The sequence below is a fragment of the Suricata suricatta genome, chromosome 15 (genome assembly GCF_006229205.1).
Source record: "Suricata suricatta isolate VVHF042 chromosome 15, meerkat_22Aug2017_6uvM2_HiC, whole genome shotgun sequence".
NCBI classification, from domain to species: domain Eukaryota; kingdom Metazoa; phylum Chordata; class Mammalia; order Carnivora; family Herpestidae; genus Suricata; species Suricata suricatta.
In genome coordinates this window covers 63,074,157-63,095,781 of record NC_043714.1, presented here as the reverse complement: position 1 = coordinate 63,095,781, position 21,625 = coordinate 63,074,157, and the positions used below count along the sequence as shown (strand labels likewise).

Sequence of the window (21,625 nt, the reverse complement as noted above, 5' to 3'; positions counted from 1 at the left end):
GCCATACATTTGTGGGCCTAGTTCTGGGTTCTCTATTCTATTCCATTGGTCTATGTGTCTGTTTTTGTGCCAATACCATACTGTCTTGATGATGACAGCTTTGTAGTAGAGGCTAAAGTCTGGGATTGTGATGCCTCCCGTTTTGGTTTTCTTCTTCAATATAACTTTGGCTATTCGGGGTCTTTTGTGGTTCCATATGAATTTGAGGATAGTTTGTTCTAGTTTTGAGAAGAATATTGGTGCAATTTTGATGGGGATTGCATTGAATGTGTAGATTGCTTTGGGTAGTAATGACATTTTCGAAATGTTTATAATTTTAAAAACAATCTGGTATTTTGTAACAACTTCTGAATTTCTTTTATATAATGTTCTTTTATTTAAAAAATTCTATTTCTACCACTATTGCTGTTGCTAACATAATCTTTATGACCATTACTTAGCAATTCTTGAGTATTTGCTATGTGCCAGACATACTGAACTAAGTGAATTTTCATGTAATTATTTTGTTTATTTCTCTTAGAGAAGAGATTTTTTTTTTTTTTTCTACAGACTAAGATACCTAGGCTAGGAGTACCTTGCCCAAGATCCTACAACCTGGGTGACAGAGTAGGTGTTTTTTTTTTTTTTTTTTGCTTTAAAAAAATTTTTTTTAGCATTTTTTATATAAATTTTTTTTCATGTTTTATTTATTTTTGATACAGAGAGAGACAGAGCATGAGAGGGGGAGGGGCAGAGAGAGGAGACACAGAACCGGAAGCAGGCTCCAGGCTCTGAGCTAGCCTGACGCAGGGCTCGAACCCACAAACGTGAGATCTGACCTGAGCCGAAGTCAGAGGCTTAGCCGACTGAGCCACCCAGGCGCCCCTAGCATTTTTTAATTTATTTTTGAGAGAAAGAGAGACAGCATAAGCAGGGGAGAGTCAGAGAGAGAGACACACACAGAATCTGAAGCAGGCTCCAGGCTCTGAGCTGTCAGCACAGAGCCCAATGTGGGGCTCAAACCCATGAACCGTGAGATCATGACCTGAGCCGAAGCTGGACGCTCAACTGACTGAGCCACCCATGCACCCCAATGACAGAGTAGTTTTTAACATAGTTTTTGTTTCCTGCTATTGCACCTTTCTGGGTATTCAGACTTGAGATTTTTATACACATTGGGGAAAAAAGGCAACACCTGAAATACTCAATAAAAGTCACATGTGCTGGTAACATATCTTAGTCCATCTTCTGTATATTTGCACAATACACAACATCAATACAAAAGCAAATATGGCATTGTTACTTTGTTTTTTTTTAATAGTTTATTTTCAAATTTGTTTCCATATAACACCCAGTGCTTCTCCTCACAAGTGCCCCCCACCATGACCATCACCCCCTTCCCTCCCTCCTTCTCCTCCTCCCCCTTCAGTCCATGGTTTGTTTTCAGTATTCAATAGTGTCTCACGATTTGTGTTTCTCTCTCCCCCCAGCTCTCTTTCCCCCTTCCTCTCCCTATGGTCCTCTGTTAGGTTTCTCCTGTTAGACCTATGAGTGCAAACATATGGTATCTAAGTCCTCCGCCTGACTTATTTCACTTAGCATGACACCATCGAGGTCCATCCACTTTGCTACAAATGGGCAGATTTCATTCTTCCTCATTGCCATGTAGTACTCCATTGTGTATATATACCACATCTTCTTGATCCACTCATCAGGTGATGGACATTTAGACTCTTTCCATGATTTGGCTATTGTAGAAAGTGTCGCTATGAACACTGGGGGTACATGTGCTCCTATGCATTGTTACTTTGAAAATAAGGGGAGTCAAAGTAAAATCAATATGCAAAAAAAGTTTAAAAACATCTTAAGTTTATAGGTGAGAATTTTGGAAGAGTCAGGAAACTTATATTTGGAACTTGTAACTTTTAATTTTAAAATTCCTTTAGGTTTTTAAAAAAAACATTTAATGTTTTTTTTTTTTTTTTTTGAGAGAGAGACAGAGAATGAGAAGGGGAGGGTCAGAGAGAGAGGAAGAAACAGAATCTGAAGCAGGCTCCAGGCTCTGAGCTGACAGCACAGAGCCTGACGTGGGGTTTGAACCCATGAACCATGAAATCTTGACCTGAGCCAAAGTCGGTCGCTCAGCTGACTGAGCCATCCAGGAGTCCCTCCTTTAAGTTTTTTGACTGAGTTCTTGGATTTTTATTTTTGAATATGTAACATATTATTCATAGGAAAGCTTTCCAGCTTTGAAAATTTACTTATTTAGCAAATATTTGTTATTGTTCTTGCTATATATTGGATGCTGTGCTAGGTGTTGGGGGTACATCAGAGAATTAATTTGGCAGAATACTCTCATAAAGCTTACCACTTTGAGAAAGGAAAGATATGAGTAAAGCAAATAAGCAAGATAATTGTTAATAGTCTGTGCTATTAGATGAATAAACAGAATGACATTTGTTTTAATTAAGGTAATCTGGGAAGGCCTTTTTGTAGGTGATATTTAAGCTGAAAATAGAGGACTGAGGAAAAAGCTGGTCATTCACACAGCTGAAGGAAGAGCAAGCTGAGAAGGAAAAGCAAATACCAAGGAAGAGACTGCACAGTGTAGGGACTGACAGAGGGCAGACATGGGACGTGGAGAACAAAGGCGAGCGTGGAATGAGATGAGACGGGCAGGTGGGCAGACGCAAAATTAGTCAGGGCCTTTGTACGTACACTGAAGGCCATTCCTGGGCTTAAACATGAGAGAAAAGTAATGGAATTTAAAGAGCACCTGGCTGCTTTTTGAGACCAAATTAGAGGGTGCAAATGTATAAGCTAGGAGACCACTTAGGAAGTTGTAGTTTAGGCTAGAGAGGTAGGTGGCTTAGACTAGGTATCCATAAAGATGAAGAAAAGGAGATGGATTCAAGCTGTATATTTGAGGGTGAACTGATAGGACCACTGAGGAGTTACAAGGGGACAGGTAATTAAGGAAAGGAAATAGTAAGAAGTGATGACCCAGGTTTCTGACTATAGTAATTGAGTAAAAGTTGGTGCTATTAACTGCTAGGGAGAAGACCAGGGAAAAAAATAGATTAGGGCTGTATGTGTGTGAGTGTGTGTTCACATGAACCTGGAATTCATAGGAGAAGTTTAGGCTGCAGATGTAATGGTGTGTGTTAACAGTTGTATATAGATGCTACTTCGTCATGGAAGAGAGCAAGGCACCAAAGGTGAGAGCCCAGGTCAGGGGTGGGGCCACAGGCACATCTAGCCAGCTACATCTTATAGATTAGGTTTATTGCAGTAGAGCCACACTGACTCATTTATGTATTGTCTATGGCTGTTTTGCACGGAGATGGCAGAGTTGAGTAGTTGTGACAGAGACTGTATGGCCCCCAAAGCCTAAAATATTTAGAATGTGTTCCTTTACAGAAGCTCTTTGCTGACCTTTGGATAGAGAAGAGAAAAAAGTCCATAATCGAGACTGTGAGGCCCCAAAGTTTCAGTCAGAAGAGTGGGAGCCCCCCAGAAGACTGAGGAGGGGCCTCCAGTGAAGTAGGAAAACCGGAGTTTTGAAGCCAAGAGAGAAACTGTTTCAAGAATGAGGAACTGACTTGCCGTGATGTATGTTGCTGAGAGGGCAAGTCGGAATTTGTTTACGAGGAGGTCACAGGCGACTTTGGAAAGATCTCTGGTGGGAGGACATGTTGAATAGGTTGAATAGAGAATTAGTAAAAATACTACTTAGTCTTAATTTCGGCACTAGTCTTTTAGAAATCAAAAAAAGTATTTAACTTCTTTATAGAACAGAGGTTGACAACTGTTTTGTAAAGGGCCAGATTGTAAAAATTTTAGGCATTATAGGGCAAAAGACAAAATTGAGGATATTATATAGTATTTATATAAGAGAGAAATTTCCACAGATGTAATTTTTTTACTGTCAAAATTAAAAATATAATAAGGTAATGGAGTATAATTTTTTAAAAGTTTATTTATTTGAGAGAGAAAGTGAGAAGGGGAGGAGCAGAGAGGAGAGACAGAATCTCAAGCAGGCTGTGTGCCATCAGGGCAGAGCCTGATGCGGGACTCAGACCCTAAAACTGTGAGATCATGACCGGACCCGAGATCAAGAGTCAGACGCTTAACCAACTGCACCACCCAGGAGCCCCAGTACAATTTTTTTTTTCCATGCAGATCTTCTAATGAGGAAGATGGAATTCTTTGGGGCGGGGGGGGGGGGTAACATTTGGTTTTAATTGGGTTCAATATTAGTGTTCCTCATTGTCAAAATTGATTGTAGATACCATGTGTTAATGCCAATCTGTATAAGGTTTGACATATTTTATCTCTGAAAAAGTCTTTTTCACAAAGATAGCTATCTCCAAATACTGGCATCAGTCTGTAAGCCTATGACTTTAAACAGACGTATTGATTGCTTAGAAGACTTTTATAGAATTCTCTTATATTCTCCTGATATTTGTCTTTTCACATACCACGTTGTATATTAATCCCTTCCAGTTTGTGGGAGGCAGAAGCTCCTCAGTTGCACACAGTTAAACGGGTTTTGAAATACGGCTCTTGCATTGAGGTTTGCAGAATGCTGCTGGAATTGTGGTTTGAGGGAGGAAAATGAAACTGGTCCATATTTATGTGGCGATGAAGATCTCACCTCTTAACTTCTAACAGTAGGGGAAGTAAATAAATCACATTACTTGTGATTCAAACAACGTAATTCTTCCAGTGACCTCTGTGGTATATTATTTCCTATTTAAATGCTGTTTGGGAATGAATTCATTAAGGCATATTTTCATGGCTACACCTAATTTCTATAGCCATTCAGTGTTTGATAGTAGTTGGTTGAGGGCTGTTTTTCTAACTATTTAAAATTTTTAAATAATTTCTAGTTCACTGGCTTTATAAAAAAACTGGTTGGATTTGGCCTGCGGCCTATAGTTTGCTGATCCCTACACTTACTTATTGAATTTATTTATTGAAAACTTTGTACATTATAGTACGTAGTATAAAGGAAAGGAATTGTTTCAATAACATGAAGTGTGTGTGTGTCTGTATGTCTGTGTGTCTGTGTTTATGTGATAGGGGCCAAGGGCAGGATGGGCCACTTTGGCATGAAGGTTATTTTTGAGTTAAAAGCAATTAAAACCCAGCGGATTCAGGAAAAGCTCTTTACCTCGCCACAGCTTCCTAAATAAATTAGAAGACTTGCTCCAGGGACAGAGCTATCAAATGGGTGACAGGGAGGGACAGGCTAGGCCTGTTTGCTCTAAGTCCTTTAATGTCCCATTGTGTCTGAGTGACCCAGCAAACATTTGTTTACTAAACATTTAATTGTTTTTATCTTTTTGTAAATTTTATTAGTTTTCTTTAATGTGCCAGACCCTTATCCTTTTCTTCTTGGTTCAGAATGACATGAATACTTCATTTTGCCTATCTTTGGAATTTCCATGTCTGTATGGATTCCCCATATATAATTTAATTTTCTTTGGTTAACCTGTCTCATGATAATTTGATTCTTAGTCCAGCGAAAAGGACCAGGATGGGGGGAGGGTGCCTGGGTGGCTTAGTCAGTTAAGCATCTGACTTGGGTTCAGGTCATGATCTCAGTTTGTGAGTTCAAGCCCTGCGTTGGGCTCTGTGTTGACAGTTCAGGGCCTGGAGCCTGCTTCGGATTCTGTGTCTCCCTCTCTCTCTACCCCTCCCCTGCTTGTGTGCTCTCTCTCTCTCTCTCAAAAATAAATAAACATTAAAAAAAATTTTTTTAGGGGAGCCTGGGTGACTCAGTCAGTTGAGTGTCTGACTTTGGCTCAGGTCATGATCTTGTGGTTTGTGAGTTTGAGCTCCATGTTGGGCTCTGTGCTGACAGCTCAGAGCCTGGAGCCTCCTTTGAATTCTGTGTCGCCCCCTCTCTCTGCCCCTTTCCTGTTTGCTCGCTTTTTCTCAAAAATAAATAAACATTAAAAAAAATTTTTAGGGGAGTTTGGGTGGCTCAGTTGGTTGAGTGTCCGATTTCGGCTCAGGTCATGATCTCGTGGTTTGTGAGTTGGAGCCTCCTTCAGATTCTGTGTCTCCCCCTCTCTCTGCCCCTCCCATGCTCATGCTCTGTCTGTCTCTGTCTCTAAATAATAAATAAAAATGTTAAAAAAATTTTTTAAAGGACCTAGAAGGGGATGGGAAATTTTTGCTCCACTACACTGTATCTTATATATATCTCAGTTCTACCAGTCTGTTATTCATAATCGAAAGAACACCTTGGGCTTATAAGTCATTTATTTTTTAGGCTTGTTCCCTTATAACTATAACATGGGTTTTATCATACAGTCTTTAAGATCTCTACCAACTCTGTAATACATTTTAACATATATACTAAGTCTCCTCTTTTAAAAAGTCCTACGATATCAGTATAACTCCCTTTAGGAGTTGGGCCTTATTTTCTGCTTCCTTTGTAACTTTCTGTGGAACCTAATTATACAACTTTGTTATCATTAAGTTATTTTTGGTTGGGTAGCTAGTATGAGTTACAAAAGTCATAACACCTTGGAGAAATGCCAATTTTAACCATTGTAGTGCTTGATATTTTCTTAATTTTTTTTATTTAACAATTTGAGGTTCAACTGTGTACTTGCCAGACACTATTGAGGCAATTGATAGGATTCTTAAAATTATGAAGTTTGTACTTTAGGGAAGATAGAGACAGCTTAGTTTGAAATTCGAATGCAGTGTGTTAAGGGCTGTGAAAGGGTGTACAGTGCATTGAAGTACACTGGAGGGATAGCTGGGGGAGCTGGGAATAAAGAGGGGACAATGTTCCCTTACAGAGAGTAACATTCAAGTTGGAATCTAGAGCTCAGTAGGAGGCAGGTGGACCAGGGGTATGTGCATAGGGTTGTGGAGGTACGCTCTCCTGAATAATGCCAACATATTTGCCATTTAGGAAGATCACTCTGCGTGAGCACTGAGATTAGATAGTAGAGGAATTAGGCTAGTGGCAGAAAGAGAAAAATATTTAGGAGAACCTTTGCAGAAATGAAAGAAAGATGATAGAGACTTGGACTAGGCTAGTGGAAGTAAAGATAAAAAGGGGCACACATATTCAAGAGAGTTTATTTAGGAGTTAAATAATAAAGCATTTAACTGAACAATGGAATATGTATTTGATGACAAGGGTATGAAATAGAAAGGTAAACCAAGGATGTTGCTCAGATTTCTGTTCTGGGCCATTGACAAGATAGTGATAGTTTTTACAGTGGAAGGGACCATGAAGGGGAGAAGTCAGTTTTGGAATGGAGAGGTGCATTCGTTTTTAGCTTCTTTGGTATTGGGTATTTATGTGATAACCATATATTAAAGATATTCAATAGTTAATTAGTTGTATGAACCTTGAACTCCAGAGTAAGATGCAAATTTGGAATCCTATCAATATAGTTAGCAACAAGATTGGGGAGAGTAAGTAGAGTGAAAAGAGAGGAAGAACAGGAGAGAAATATGAAAAACACCAAAGTTTATTGGAAGGCAAGAGGGAGAAGAGCCAGAATGAGGAGGAGACCAAGAAGAAATGCTCATAGAGACAGGAAAAGTATGAAGAATAGTGTATCCTAGAAGCAAAGTGAAGAAGAGAGTATTTCAAGAAAGAAGGAATAATCTGATTTAGATCGGTCCAGTAAGAGGAAGACTTTGGAGGGGGTGATAGGAGGATGTCTGTTGTATTTAAAAACGTGAAGGAGACTGAGGTCTTTGTTAGAAGCAGACTTGTAAAAAGCTATGTGGGGAGAAGCCAGATTTTAGTTGGCTGCAGGAGTATCAATAAGGAAGATTCATCTCTTCAAAGGAACTTTGGATATGGAGGGCAGGAGATGTTGGGTAGTAGCGTAAGTTTATCTGAGGCGATCTCTCATAGATCAGAAGTGTGAATTTTTAAAAAATATTTGTTACTAGTGTACTCATTTTTTACAGACAGCACTGTGTAGAATTTTAGTCCAATAGGGACATTATTCTCATGCTGTATGAATTCAAATTTCCAAAAGCCACTTTCAAGATGGCACCACAAAAATTGACCTACCATATATCAAGGTAAGATTAAATTAATAGCAGTTGTTAGGGAACTGTGTTGTATATTGTAACTTTAAACTTTACTAATGGAAACTTTTTTATGGATTCATTTAATTTTCAAACCATCTGTATTTTCTTAGAACCAATACCTGTAAGAGACCAGCTTTTACCATTTTAACACATTTCAATCATAATATATCTTAATTGAAACTCTTTTGTTTTCTTATATTTACATAAGGCTTTAGCTATTTCATTTTTTCAGAAATTCATATTCTAACCATTTACAGATTCTTACAAGTTATCAACAGTCTTACTTTTTCTTCAGTTTCATTAAAAATTTCATAGAAATCAAAAAGATGCTTTGAAATTCTACTTTTCAAATTAAAATACCGAAGAGATTGTGGGAACATTTTTTCTGGGATGTGGAATTTCGGTGCTAAAACTGAGGCAGTCTTGGGCAAACTGGGCAGTTGGTCACCCTGCCTGCCCTAAGAGGAATAATAGTATTTTCTTCTTCTTGCAGATTAAGGCTTTTGACTCATAGGACAGATTGAAAAAGAATCTAGGTAGAGTTTCGTGTTCTTCCTCCATGACTGCTTTTCCCCTCCTCCAAGTCTGCACCATCATGAATGCTTTATTAGGGCTTTGTCTCCTCTTTTTTCATCTGGTAGGATTTCCGGTCAAAAAATCTGAAGGAAGGTGCGGAGTCTTCCGGTTTATGCGTATCCTCGTGTCTCGCTAGCCTTCACTCTGCCATCACCAGTTCCCTTACTGTTCTAGTTATGCTCTTATGGTGTCTGGTTGCATCTGTCACAACTAAGCAAGTGCTAATGTCTCCTCTGTCCTTGCAGGTGCCTGCCTCTTGTTTGCTCTCTTCCAGGTTCAAAAAAAAGTCATGAATTTGAGTTTAGTGTGACTTTGTTTCACCCTAAAGGTGGGAGCAGTGCTCTCTACAGCTTTCTACATCCCATAGTGGACACTGGAACCTGCTCATTCACAAAGCTGAATGTGTACATATAAAATCATCTGGAAATCTAATGAAGTACGGTTTCTGTTTCAGGAGGTTTGAAGTGGGACCCAAAATTCTGCCTTCCTAACAAGTTTGCAGTGATGGCAGTGCTTCACGTCCATTGAGGAACAAGGTTATAGAAGGTGTTTTTGTTCTTGTTTTTAAGGTTGGAAAGAGTTGAGGTCATGTAGATAAACTGAGGCATCTTTGAATTATGAAAGAAAACAGGTTGGGATGCCTGGGTGGTTCACTCAGCTAAGCTTCCAAGTCTTGATTTCAGCTCAGATCATGATCTCACGATCTGTGGGTTCAAGCCCGGCATTCAGCTCTGTGCTGACAGCTTGGAGCCTGCTTGGGATTCTCGGTCTGCCTCCTGTCTGCCCCTCCCCTGCTTGCTTGCTCTCTCTCTCCCTCTTTCTCTCAAATAAACATTAAAAATTTTAAAAAAGAAAAGCAGACAGCTGTGTGATAATGTAAGATGTAGCACATTTTGTGAGCTGGCAGAATTTTGTTATTTGTGACTAAGACTTTATGGTTTAAAAAAACATTCCAGCTTTTTCTCTTTTTCTGCTTAAAGGCACTTCTTAAAGACAAGCAAAAAGGTAAATTGTTAACACTGATTTTATAGTTACACAATGATTACGTTTGGTTATAAATGCTGTGTGATAGATACCTTCTTTTTTTGTTGATCTATTTCATTTTCCATGAACACCTTTAATATACTGTTCATTGGTTAGTCTCATTTCTTCAGTGAACCGTGGTCCCAGTGTTATTTTTTCTTTTTGCCTTTTTTCATTCTGTTCTTCATTCTGTTGCTTTCCCCACTTAATTTTGTATTGCTTTTAAAATTTTGAAATAATTTCAAATATATATATGTACGTATATATATATATATATACATATATATACGTACATATATATATAAAACAAATCTCTGAATTTCAAGTGTAGTACAGTCAGCTTTTTAAAAAAATTTCTCCTGAATCACTTGAGAATAAGTGCTGACATGATGATCCTTATCATAGGTTGAGTTCTTTAGGAAGTGGTCTCCAAAACAAAGATTAGTTTGCAGGAAGTTTGTTGGGGAATGCTGTTGAAATCCTCACCTTCCTAAAGGAAGAGAAGGAAGCAGGTTTAAGCAGAGGTACAAGCAAAGTGAGGGGATCTCAGTGGAAGCCTCAGCCTTACCCTGTAGGGAGTAACAGTTGGGATGACCCAACAGCATCATTCTGAGTTGAGCCAGAGGTCTGGGCCCCCATCTCTGTAAAAATGAGCTATGATGTGGACTGCCTTGGGACCGGGTACAGAGCCTTGGTGAGGCAGCGTTCTTTGGCTGAGGCGGTCTCCCATGGTGACTGGCCGCTGAGAGCTGTGTCTTGGCAGAACTTCCTGCCGGTCAGGACTGACTGCGTTGCAGTGGCCACAACTGGAATACTTCGGTGTATATTTCCCACAAATAAGAACATGCTTTATATAGTCACAATGTAACATGCACTGCCATCTAAGTACTCCCAAGCAGTTCACTTTCACCAGTTGTCTCAGTAATGTGCCTTTACAACAAAAAGATCCAGTCCAAAGTCACATGTTGCATTAAATATCTTTAATTTCCTTCCATCTGAAACCGTTCATCAGTCTTTAGCTTGGCTTTCATGACCTTGATGAAAAGCCGTTTGAGGCTTAGACCAGTTATTTTGTAGCATGTTCTTCAATTTGGTTTTGTCTCTCTTCATGAATAGATTACAGTTATGCATCTTTGGCAGGAATAATATTGAAGTGGTGTTATGTTCTTTTTCATCCTATCAGTTGCCTATGATTTTAATTTGTCCCTGGTCATGTTAACCACGCTACTGTGCAAAGCAAGGGCTGCCTATATTCTAGAATGTTTCACTTCAAAATTTCATAGTTTTTAATCAATATATATTTTATTTACTTTATCACTTGAATACATTTTGATTTTACAATATTTTTAGCATGCAGATATCCCAAACCTGAGATTGCCATTGTGGAGCGAGCGAAGAAGGTATCATCAGCGGAGACCCCTGATAGTTTTGGTATAGTACAGTCTTAGCAGTATTGAGTGTTTGTCAGCTGTTATGGCAAATAGCAAAGCATCTATTTGACAGAACTTCTTGCCTGTTTGAAATAGAATGTTTTGGTTCTAATGATAACCCCCCCTTTTTTAGTTAGCACTAGTGTTTTGGACTGTCTACAGAGTATTTATTTTTATTATCTAATCCTAGGCTTTGTGGATGTGATGGAATAATAACTGCATGCTTAATTAACTGAGGGATTAAGTTTATGACCTTAACAAGACACAAAATGTTTTTTCAGATTTAGTTTCCATACAGCCTGATACCTAACTTATGTTATGTGTGCTAGTTGGAGGAATTCTGTTGTGTGTGTGTGTGCATGCGTGTGTGTGTGAGAGAGAGAAATGGAGGGAGGGACAAATAAAAATAGCTATCTCTCTGTCCCTATTTTATTTATTTTTGATTACTATTTAATATAGATATATTGCCTAAGAAGCATAACACATGTATGAAAAGGAATAAAAAATATTTTATGGAACGATTGAAATTTTCTAAGAATAAAGGTTAAATGCAACTTAGTTTCCTAAGGCTGTGTGTACTGTCAAGAGCAAAATCCAAACTGTAAGAACTTAAGAGAAATGTAGAAGTGTAATAACTGTGTGCACACACACACACACACACACACACTAATATTTCCTGCAAAAATACCCCAGTATATTCTACTTGGCCAATTCTAATATAATGTTAAAATTAACAAGTTTTTATCTCTGTGTATATGTAGAAGTTAAACGTGTAATGCAAATGTCTCTTTAAGAATAAAGTTTTAATTTTGAATTATTCTGAAGATTATTTACTTAGCCTTCATTTTTTAGGATAAGGCAAGGAAAAAGGATAGTGATTCTCTAGATGATGGCAGATAGCAGTAGGAGGTAAGATGCTGATGAACAATAACTACTTAATAGTTGAACTTAACTTGTCCATGATTACCTTTCGAGACTTAGTCTTTAGTTGTATCTCTGCTCACTGTAGGGTGCTTCTTCGTGAATATTTTTTTCAAACCTCTATTTTTTTATCCTACTAATTTTGCAATAAAGAAGAAATACAGAATGAGAATCTTAGAGCTAAGAAGGATCACAGAGACCTAAACTCATTTTTTGTAACAGAAATAGATCTAGAGGATTTATGACATGTTCAGGATTTGGTGACTAGTTACATATGTAGCAGAATGAGGATTAGTGTCAAGTCCTCTGGATTTTTAGTTCCCTGTTCATTTTGCTATGATAAATTTCTTCAGGGTTAGAGGGGAAGATTAGTGCTAGAATATAGGGTATTAAGTTGTTCTGAAACCAATAGAAACCATGTAATCTTCCATTCAAAAATTGTTTTCTTTGGTAACCATAATAAGTCAGATCATTGTCTCCTCTTTTAACTGTGATGGATTTTTGAAATACGATTTATCTGAAAGGAAATTATTTCTTAGGAAAGAAAAAAAGCAATTTGAAAAGGATATTCATATTTTAGTTACTTGTAATTTTATTTCAATTTTAGATATTAATGTATGACCAGTATATGTATTACTATACAATTGATTCTTGATTTTCTATGTTTTTCTACTGAGATTTTATTTATTGAAAGAGAAGTAGAACAAGAGAATGTTAATCTGGATTATAGATCCAGCTTTGTAGCCTCGAATAAGTCACTTAACACCTCTGGGCCTAAGTGGTTGTATTTTCAAAGTGAAGAATCAAGTCAGTATTTCTCAGTGGGTATACTACTGGCATTTGGGCTGGATAATTCTTCATGATAAAGGACTCTCTTGTGCATTGCAAGGTGTTTAGAATCCCTAATGCCAGTAGCATTTCCCAGTCACTGTCACACCCAGAAGCAACCCTGTATTTGTGAACAAGAGTTGAGGTATATATACTCCATGTTGAGAATTACTGGCAGATGATTTCTAAGGATCCTTTCAGCTTTAACATTCTGTGAAAGAATTCTTCTTTGAAGAATGATTGGAAAGGAAAAAGGTAATGCTTTGACTGAAAAATCTCAGCTCCTTTCTAGTATTAAGCGATTTTATTTAAAAAATTTTTAATTTTTATTTATTTTTGAGAAAGAGAGACACACACATACAGAGACACACGGAGTGCAAGTTAGGGAGGGGCGGGGGTGGGGGGCAGACACAGAATCCAGAGCAGGATCCAGGCTTCAGGCTCCGAGCTGTCAGCACAGAGCCCTACATGGGACTTAAACTCACAAGCTGTGAGATCATGACTTGAGCCAAAGTTAGATGCTTTGAGTAGCTGACTGAGCCACCCAGGCGCCCCTAAGCAATTTTATTTTAAAATTAATGTCTTTTGGAGAATCTATGTAACTATTCCCACAGATAGGTTTATCATTTATTCTGTTCCAAGATGAATTATATTTTTCTAGCTCACTTTAAGCTTTCCATCCATAATGTACCTATGTGTAATATACCTAGTTATGTGGGTTTCTAAAGTCCCTTGAAGTTATATAGTATTGTCTGTGTGTAATAAGTAAAAGTAAGAAGATCTGATTATTTTACAAAAGTTATACTGTTGTTTTTATCTTAGCCTTTTAAAAAAAAGGAATATATATAGTAATTATTTTCTTTTTCTGCCTTCCTTTGGCATGAAGGAAAGGAAGGAACATAATCTCTGTGTTAAGTAGTATTTATAATTTCCAAGTACACAAGTTAAACATGTAAAAGCAACAATGAATCAATGTTTGATTATCCTAAAAAATTTCTATGAAGTAACAGACAAGAGAGAAATAAATTATTGTACTTGTAGTATTTGCTCTTTTAAGCCAGAGTTAAGCCGTTAGCAAGTTAATACACTAATAATGTTAATAAAGGTGATAATTAATTGGGCACTGTCTTCCTCATCACTGCGGGCCTCCTCCTGCCCTCAGCAGTTACACACTGGCCTGCCTCGCCCAGGACGGGTTAGCTTCAGTGAAGTAAACAAGATACCAGTCTGGGTTGCAGTGAAGCCCAGGTCACATGTTATGTTCCCCAGAAGTTAATGAGATAATAGTATTATTATGCCGTCCAGGTAGAAGTTTCTTTTCAACATAATGTGCATGTTGCAGTAAACTTTTAAATGCTAAATAAAATGGCAAAATCACGCTCAGATGCTTTTTGTCTTTGGTCTTAGCTAAGGCTTAATTCTTTTAAGGCATGGATTTGAAAAAATTATTAAAAAGTACTTTTACAATTATAGCTTTTATTGTAGAAGTCTTGATAATTGAAATTTACTAAGTTGAAAAGTTAAGTTCCTTGCTATTTCTAAGGAATGTGTTTATTTTTCAATTTTGAGTGTCAGTTTTTATAAGTGTATTACTTAGCCATATGATTATGTTTCTTTTGAAAATACTGCTTTGTGGCTTTTAAAAATCTTTTTTAAAGCTTTTTTCCATTTGGTGCATGTTTGATCATTTAATACAATTTGTTTAAATTATTTTGCATATGGCATGGTTTGCATTTTAAGTCTGTATTCTTTAATGTGTTCTATCTATATTTAAAATTTACTTTACCCTTTAGAAGTTTTGATTCTATTAAAAGTCTAAACTGTTATTCATAATGTTCATAAATAGAGTAACCGAGACTTGTAGCCTCTAAATTGTTGCTTAAACACAGTAGTTTCATCTCTGTTCTTTTCATAAATCTCTTATCAGGCCGAAGTATGATTTGTGTTGCTAAGTCTACTTTCTGTGTTTCCTTGGGGAAGATGCTGAGGTGGGACCTGGAACAAGTAGTAGGTAGTCAAAAGATTGAAACCAGCGAATTGGACATTTAGAGTATTTAGTTATTTGTAATTAAAGGAATAATGTGTGCATTAAACTATCACAGAGTACAATTGCTCTCGTACTTACTAAGTACATTATAAATGATTGTAAATTATTCCCTTGATTTGTGATCTTATATTGATGATTATGTCCATGGTAACAGACTAAAATAAGTTACCACATTTAGAATTATTGCCTTGAATGCATAATAGAAAACAAGGCTATTTGCTTTTCATATTTTCTTTTTTATTTTGTTTGGATTTATACTTTGTAAAATATGGTTAAATTTAATGAATGGAATATTTATGAAAATGAGAAATTATGGTTTCTATTGAATAATAGAACTCATTCTGTATGGCAGTGGGTCTAGTTTTGTTTTCCAGTATCACCATTATAAGCATGTTTTATAATTTTATAATAGAGAGTAAAATGTAGAAACTATATTTATTCTACTTACAGTTCTACCAGATCATTTTCAATTTTCAATTTAAGATATATCTCTAAGTAGAGTAACTTGTTTAAAAAGAAATAAGGCCAAAAATAAATAAATAAATAAATAAATAAATAAATAGATAGATAGATAGATAGATAGAAAAAGAAATAAGACAGACATCCAGATGGCCAACAGACACATGAAACGACATTCAACATCACTCATCATCAGGGAAATACAAATCAACCACAATGAGATACTACCTCACACTTGTCAGAGTGGCTAAAATCAACAAGTCAGGCAACAACAGATGCTGGCGAGGATGCGGAGAAAGAGGATTTCTTTTTTACTGCTGGTGGAAATGCAAACTTGTACAGCCACTCTAGAAAACAGTATGGAGATTCCTCAAAAATTAAAAATAGAACTACCCTACGGCCCAGCAATTGCACTACTAGGTATTTATCCAAGGGATACAGATGTGCTGTTTCAAAGGGACACATGCACCCCAAATGTTTATAGGAGCACTATCAACAATAGCCAAGTATGGAAAGAGCCCAAATGTCCATTGATGGATGAGTGGATAAAGAAGATGTGGTATACAGATATACAATGGAGTATTACTCAGCAATCAAAAATAATGAACCCTTACCATTTGCAACTACATGGATGGAACTAGAGGGTATCATGCTAATAAGCAAAATTAGAGAAGGACAAATATATGACTTCACTCATATGAGGACTTTAAGATACAACAGATGAATGTAAAGTAAGGGAAGCAAAAATAATATCAAAACAGGGAGGGGGACAAAAACATGAGAGACAAATATGGAGAACAAACAGAGGGTTATTAGAGGGGTTGTGGGAAGGAGGATCAGCTAAATGGGCATTACGGAGTCTCCTCTTGAAACCATTGTTGCACTATATGCTAACTAACTTGGATGTAAACTTAAAAAGAATTAATAAAATAATAAAAATAAAAAGAAATAAGCCATACCTCATCCTAAAATGTATTTTATAAATACCTATTAATATCAGACTGAAGGTTTTTTATAAAAGTTATTTTTAAAGGGAAATGTAATTAAAGGGAGATCTTCTTGTTAAATCATATAATAAAGTTCTCAGACTCGCTCTACCTATTGTTTTATTAGGATATTTTACCAATTAAACTACCAATTAAAATAATTGACAGTTGATTTGAGCTTAGAAATGTCTTTCAAAGATTTGTTTTAATGACACCATTAAACATGTTTACATTCTGAAAATATTCTGAAAACATTTTTAATAGAGTGTTATATGGAAAAAATAATGCAGCAAGATGGGAATAATTTGGACTACTCTTTCTGAGAGTAGTTTTGCAAAAATTTAAAAATCCTTAACTTCCTTTTTGTCTTCCTTCCTTCTGACTCAGTATTGCCATTTAGAAATCTACCCTAAGGAACTTTCAGAGGAACCTAAAAGTATTTAGATGTAAGTTTATATTAATATTATTTGTAAGTATGAAAAAGAATATCTAGTGATAGGGGATTAAACTATTATACATCCTATGATGAAAATATGCCACCAGTATTTCTGTATACCAGTAATGAAGCAACAGAAAGAGAATCAAGGAATCAGCCTTATATACAATTACACCAAAACCCGTAAGATACCTAGGAATAAACCTAACCAATGAGGTAGAAGATTTGTAACTGAAAACTATAGAACACTTATGAAAGAAATTGATGAAGAAGAAATTGTGAAGAAGACACAAAGAAATGGAAAAACAAGCCATGCTCATGGATTAGAAGAGCAAATATTGTTAAAATGTCTATACTACCCAAAGCAATCTACACAGTGCAATCCTTATCAAAATAACTCCAGCAATTTTCACAGAGCTAAAACAAACAATTCTAAAATTGCTGTGGTACTAGAAAAGACCCTGAATCGCTAAAATAATGTTGAAAAAGAAAAGCATAGCAGGAGGCATCACAATTCTGGACTTCAAACTGCATTATAAAACTGTGATCATCAAGACAGAATGGTACTGGCACAAAAACAGACGCACAGATCCGTGGAACAGAAAAGAGAACCCAGAAACGGACCCACAGCTATACGGTAACTAAGCTATGACAAAGCAGGAAAAAGTACCCAATTTAAAAAGATAGTCACTTCAACAGATGGTGTTGGGAAAACTGGACAACCTTCTTATTATAACATACACAAAAATAAATTCAAAATGGATGAAAGACCTAATTGTGAGAAAACCATCAAAATCCTGGAGGAGAACATAGGCAACGACCTCTTAGACCTCAGCTCTAGCAGTTTCTTACTAGACATGTTTCTGGAGGCAAGGGAAGCAAAACAAAAATAAACTGTTGGGACCTCGTCAAGATAAAAAACTTCTGCACAGCAAAGAAAACAATCAACAAAACTAAAAGGCAGCAGTTGGAATGGGAGTAGATATTTGCAAATGACAAACCTGATAAAGGGCTAGTTTCTAAAATCTGTAAAGAACTTATCAAACTTAACACCCAAAAAAACAATCCAGTGAAGAAATGGGCAGAAAAGATGCTCACTATCATTAATCATGAGAGAAATACAAATAAAAACTATAATGAGAGACCATCTCACACCTGGCAGAATGGCTAAAATTAACAACTCAGGAAACAACAAATGTTGGTGAGGATGTGGAGAAATGGGAACCCTCTTACCCTGCTGGTGGGAATCCAAACTGGTGCAGCCACTCTGGAAAACAGTATGGAGGTTCCTCAAAAAGTTAAAAATAGAACTACCCTAGGACCCAGCAATTGTGCTACTAGGTATTTATCCAAAGATACAAAAATACTGATTCAAAGGGGCACATGCACCCGCAGTGTTTATAGCAGTGCTGTCAGCATTAGCCAAAATATAGAAAGAGCCCAAATGTCCATCAACTGATGGATAAAGAGAATAATGAATATATATGTACATATGGTGTGTCTATGTATACATATATATGTATGTATCTATAAATACATACCACAATTGAATATTACTCAGCCATCAGAAAGAATGAAACCTTGCCATTTGTAATGAGATGAATGCAACTAGAAGTGTATTATGCTAAGTGAAATAAGTCAGAGAAAGACAAACATCTATGATTTCATTTATATGTGGAATTTAAGAAACAAAACAGATCAACACCAGGGAAGGGAAGGCAAAATAAAATAAGAAAAACAGAGAGGGAGACAAACTATAAGAGACTTTTAACTATACAGAACAAACTGAGGGTTGCTGGAGGCAAGTTGTGTAGAGAGATGGGTTAAATGGGTGATGGGCATTAAGGAGAGTACTTGATGTTATATGTAAGTGACGAATCACTAAATTCTACTCCTGAACCCAATACTACACTAAATGTTAACTAACTTGAATTTAAATAAAAACTTGGAAGAAAAAAACAAAATAAAATAAATAAATAAAATAAATAGAAATCATGGCCAAATAGGAAAAAATGACACCAATAAAATCATTACCTTAAAAAAATTGAAGATAAGGGAAAATATTCACCATATAATGCTTTGTAAAAATGGCAGAAAAAATATGTTTTATGTATACATCTCTACAGAAAAAAGATTGATGGGTAATACATCAAAATGTTTATTTCTGAGAAGTTATAGGTACTTTAATTTTTTTTTGCTCTCATTAACTTTCTACAGTAAACACGTATGATCTTCATACTTGAAAAGTGTAATTTTTTCCTTTAGATAAACCAAAGGAAATTAGTATTTTAAATGTTATTTTCTAATTTTGCTTAAAAATTACTGTTAAAAAAACAAACTTGATATCCACATCTTTTTAATATGTGTAAATTTGAATAAATAAATATTTGTGTAAGGCATGTATATGTATACATAAGACGTGTGTATATATAAATATGGGTTAAGATGTTTAGAGTAAATTCGTATTTAAGCAATAAGTTTTGCTTGAAAAGCACAATCAGACACATAAGGTGTTGTATGCCCAGGTTGCATACAGTTGTTCTAATTCCAGAGGTTCTATTCTAAAACTTGCATGTAGGGGCACCTCGGTGATTCAGGGCTTTGGCGCAGGTCATGATCTTGAGGTTTGTAAGTTTAAGCCCCACATCTGGCTCACTGCTGTTTGCCCACAGCCCACTTCAGATCCTCTGTCCCCAGCTTGCACTCTCAAAAATAAATAAAATTTTTTTTTAATTTTTATTTTTTTTGAGAGACAGAGAAAGAGAGCACAAGCAGGGGAGGGTCAGAGAAAGAGGGAGATACAGAATCTGAAGCAGACTCCAGGCTCTGAGCTAGCTGTCAGCACAGAGCCCCATGCAGGGCTCGAACCCACGAACTGTGAGATCATGACCTGAGCCGAAGCCAGACACCCAACCGACTGAGCCACCCAGGCTAAAAACATTCTTTTAACTTGAATGTTGTATGTTCCTGAAAAGCATAATTTAAACAAATTTTCTACTTTATTCTAAACGGAAAAGCATAATTTATATTTTCTGCTTTATTCAAGCATTAATATAAAGGTTAAATATTAGTATATTTATAACACTGATAAAAATATTTGAACACATAAGTTATATTTTGGTTATGAAGTAGTCTAAAATATTTTGGTAAACCTAGTAGGAATTTTCTAGGATTCAGATGGTAATAGTTCTTCTATGGTTAGAGGTCCTAATGTCATTGCAGTAATATATATTTGGTTGTAGGATTACTGTCCCAAATATATGTTCTAGGAAAAGCTTCTCCTGATTCTTACTAATAAAAAACTATTATTGGTTACCTTCCAGTACAGGAAAAAGAAAAAAAGATTAACTGGAAATTAATTTTATTAGAGCCTACAGTTAGCCAATTTATCTCCTTCTAAATGCCATTTTAGGTTTTTAAAAAGGGCAATGATAAACAATTGGTCAGGAATTTACTTTAAAAATTATTTTATTTTTTATGTTTATTTTGAAAGAGAGTGCATGCACATACACATGTACACGCGTGTGCCGGGGAGGCACCGAGAGAGAGAGAGAGAGAGAGAGAGAGAGAGAGAGAGAGGGAGGGAGGGAGGGAGGGAGAGAGTCCCAAGCAGGGTCTGTGGTGTCAGCACAGAGCCTGGCCATGGGGCTCGATCCCACAGACCATGAGATCAGGACTTGAGCTGAAATCAAGAGTAGGTTAACTGACGGAGCCACCCAGGTGCCCTAGTCAGAAATTTATTTTAAAATAAACTTTTAGGGGCACCTGGGTGGCTCCGTCAGTTAAGCCTCCAATTTTGGCTCAGGTCATGACCTCGTGGTTAGTGAGTTCAAGCCTGTATTGGGCTCTGTGCTAATAGTGCAGAGCCTGCTTAGGATTCTCTTTCTCTCTGCCCCTCCTGTGCATTCTCTCTCTCAAAATAAATAAACATTAAAAAATAAAATAAAACAAACTTTTAGAACATGGCCTAAGATACAGAAACATTTAGACCTGTGTCCCACAGAAAAACCTGAGACTCTGTGGCACAACTGGGATGCTTTTTATTCATCTGTTTTTCTCATAGTGCTTAGCATTGTGCTGTGTATTACGAGTTCTCTGTGTGTACAATGGAGTCTGATCCACAGACACCAAGTTTAGACTGCAAGGTGACTCATCAACAAAGAATCACAGTAGAGGGACTGAAAAAAATCCAGGTTCCAGCAAGTCATTTGCCCAGATCTAGGGAGTCTCTTTCTTGTGTCACCTTTTCTGAGGTTCCCTTTAAAATAATCTCTCTCCCTCTGTCCCTCCCTTCCTGCTTAAAAAAAATCTCTTTTGTTGCTCATCTGTTTTTCTTACTGTGTTCTGTTTCTCATTCTTTCCTTTGCACCTTTCCCCCTAATGTAACATTCCTCTTTCTTTAAGTAAATACAGTATCAAACTTAAATATTTATACTTCTGTTTATGTAGGAAAATATAAAATCAGCTGGATTAAATACATTATTCCTGAAATAGGAGAAAAAAATCCTTAATTTTTGTTTTCTTTTGACTCTCTTCTCATTTCTATTTTATATGATAGTGCCCTCACTTTTATAAAGATAAAGAGATAATAATTGAGCATTAAAATGATGACTGTAATGCATTATAATATTCTAATATATCAAAGAAATATTCCTTTTTAAAAAATGGTAATATTACATAGGCAGTAATGGTATTTTACAACCTACAACAGGTCTCTGGTTGCTTCAGTTAGTTAGAAAACTAACCAAATGGCTCATGCTTTGTACAATCTAAAAAGTTAGAGTTTCATTTCATTAAGAAGAAAAAAGTAAAATTGCTTTACATGTTTTAAATCATTTTCTCTAATCTTGCTGGGTTA

The 21,625-nt window shown here is 36.4% G+C and overlaps 1 protein-coding gene across 2 annotated transcripts in view; it reads left to right on the top strand.

The window, feature by feature from the left end:
* TMEM65 (transmembrane protein 65) overlaps positions 1-21,625 on the top strand; it is a 58,698-nt gene that overhangs the window by 9,206 nt on the left and 27,867 nt on the right. The window contains exon 2 of one of the 2 annotated variants that reach the window (XM_029923733.1): positions 11,011-11,091. The exons of the other annotated variant lie outside the window; for it this stretch is intronic. Coding sequence (XP_029779593.1) covers positions 11,011-11,091 — 81 coding nt within the window. The remainder of the gene's footprint in view (positions 1-11,010; positions 11,092-21,625) is intronic. 2 annotated transcript variants of the gene reach the window in all.